The sequence below is a fragment of the Rhagoletis pomonella genome, unplaced genomic scaffold, assembly GCF_013731165.1.
Source record: "Rhagoletis pomonella isolate Grant_MI unplaced genomic scaffold, Rhpom_1.0 Rhpom_scaffold_00046, whole genome shotgun sequence".
NCBI lineage: Eukaryota > Metazoa > Arthropoda > Insecta > Diptera > Tephritidae > Rhagoletis > Rhagoletis pomonella.
This window is the reverse complement of record NW_023458600.1, coordinates 188,161-190,200: the sequence shown is the minus strand read 5'-3', so window position 1 is coordinate 190,200 and position 2,040 is coordinate 188,161. Positions and strand designations below refer to the sequence as shown.

At 31.8% G+C, this 2,040-nt stretch overlaps 1 protein-coding gene across 1 annotated transcript; it reads left to right on the top strand.

The window, feature by feature from the left end:
- Positions 1 to 265: 265 nt before the first annotated feature.
- On the top strand, positions 266 to 1,395 carry LOC118749769. The gene is made up of 3 exons (XM_036484547.1): positions 266 to 451; positions 770 to 1,116; positions 1,381 to 1,395. Exons 1-3 carry the CDS (start codon positions 430 to 432, stop codon positions 1,393 to 1,395), a joined length of 384 nt encoding a protein of 127 aa, XP_036340440.1. The 5' UTR covers positions 266 to 429.
- Positions 1,396 to 2,040: the final 645 nt, after the last annotated feature.

Sequence of the window (2,040 nt, the reverse complement as noted above, 5' to 3'; positions counted from 1 at the left end):
GAATATTTCGAGCCCTAACCGCCAAAAGAGCGTAAGCGACAACCTGTTCGTATTTGTCAATGTTATTGTGGCTTATTAACATTTTATTTATAATATTTTTATTGAGCTTCGATTTTCTGATTTTGAAGGAAATCGATTACCTACCACCATTCGCACCAGCTCACATACCGGTATTTTGATAATCTAGGCGGCCAAAAGTCAATTTTGTAAAATGCATTAATTGATTTTAATAATGAATAAAATTGAAAGAGAACACAATAGAGTATTCACTCCACCCCCTCTCGATGGTTTTCGTCGCGTGCGCTACCGCCTTATTGGCAGTCAAAAGTTCATTGCTTATCACACTACACATATCTCGTTCGGCGTTCGGCAAACAACAAATCTTAAAAAAAGTAAAGTTAACTTATTAAAGTTATATGTCTCGTTTTAATGATGGAAATTGAAGCTTCAGGTATGTTTTTTCCAAATTTAATAAATATTTTATAGATTTTGTTCATTAATAACGTAATTTATCGAATTCTGTATAAGGAGAAATAGTGCATTTTTTACACATATTTTTTTTTATTTGTTAAGCTGAAAGTTATACTTCCAAGTCCGTCCAAGCTTGAATTTTTTTTTTCAGATTGTGTACATATGCTTTGAGATGTAGAATAAAGTAGAATTAGCCGCAGAAAACCGCAGATTAATTAATTGTGGAATTTCAAACGTTTCATTGTACAATTTTTTTTAAAAGCGTTTTCTATACTTGTTATTTTTTGGTTTGTTTAAGGTTCTCAAGGCACTTCAGGGGTTCGAAATGTGACTCGAAAATACCTATTCGACCGCATGCAAGCTCAGAATTCACCAAATTTGGACGAAAAATTAAACTCTTTACAACAGGAGCTTTTGTCAAGTGAAAAATACTCTGACGAACAGATATCAGCTCTTAAGCACAATTTTTCACATTTTAAATCACAAATCAAGAAAAAGTGGCTGCAAGTGCAAGTGCAGTTGTACGTTGAATTATACCCATGGCACCCGATGACACCGACAATGCACAAAATACTTGTGCATGGTGCATTAATCATAAAAAATGCATTGGTGCCTATTGGGCAACTTTCGGATGAGGCTGCAGAAGCAAGGAATAAACATTTTAGAACTTACCGCCAAGACTTCGCAAGAAAATTTTCCCGAGAAAACTGCAATAGAGACATTTTTAATCGACTTTTTTTAAGTTCAGACCCTTTATTTAGCAGCACTAGAAATGTGAAAAGAGGAAAATTAAAATCATATTTACCTGAAACGTTAAGTTTACTCATTCCGGCCCAACCTAACGAATCTGATTCATCAGATAATGAAAATTTGTAATTTTTTCCTTTAATTTGTTTCATTTTGCTTTAGTTCTTATTGACGTAAGATTATTGATTGAATTAAATATTTTTATTTTTATATATATTTTTTTGGTTCAAATAATGTATTTTGTTTGACACCTTCTGTGGTATTGCATTAACTTTCCATGAAACTTGGCATTTGATAAATAAATAAATAAAACATTAATAATGATGTCTATTTTATATAATTTAACCTATAAATACCCAAAAAAAATTTCATTTTCTATTTATTCTAGTACAAAATGGTTGTGTCTTTTAAGATACCACGGTCATTTAAGGGTTAATAATATAATAGTTTAATAAAAAAAGTCCATTGTCTGAATGATGATGAATAAAAGTATTAAGTACTATAAAAAACGTTAAAATAGTTTTGGCCGCCTAGATTATCAAAATACCGGTATGTGCAGCTGTAAAAATTTCAAAGTCCTACGAAGTATCGTTACAAAGTTATAGCGAAAGCAATTTTGGCTTAAGTGCTTAATTGTACTCTGTTTACATTTTTTTGTGCCCGCAATGTCGGTTAAGCCTTTTACTCCGTGAACAATTTGACATTGCAGAGGGGAATTGTTACATTTTTGTGTGAAAGTTTTGAAGTGCCTCTATTTTAAAAGCCCTTATTTCACTTGCTCTGTATGTTTTTTTTTTATATATACACAAGGAGAACGCATCG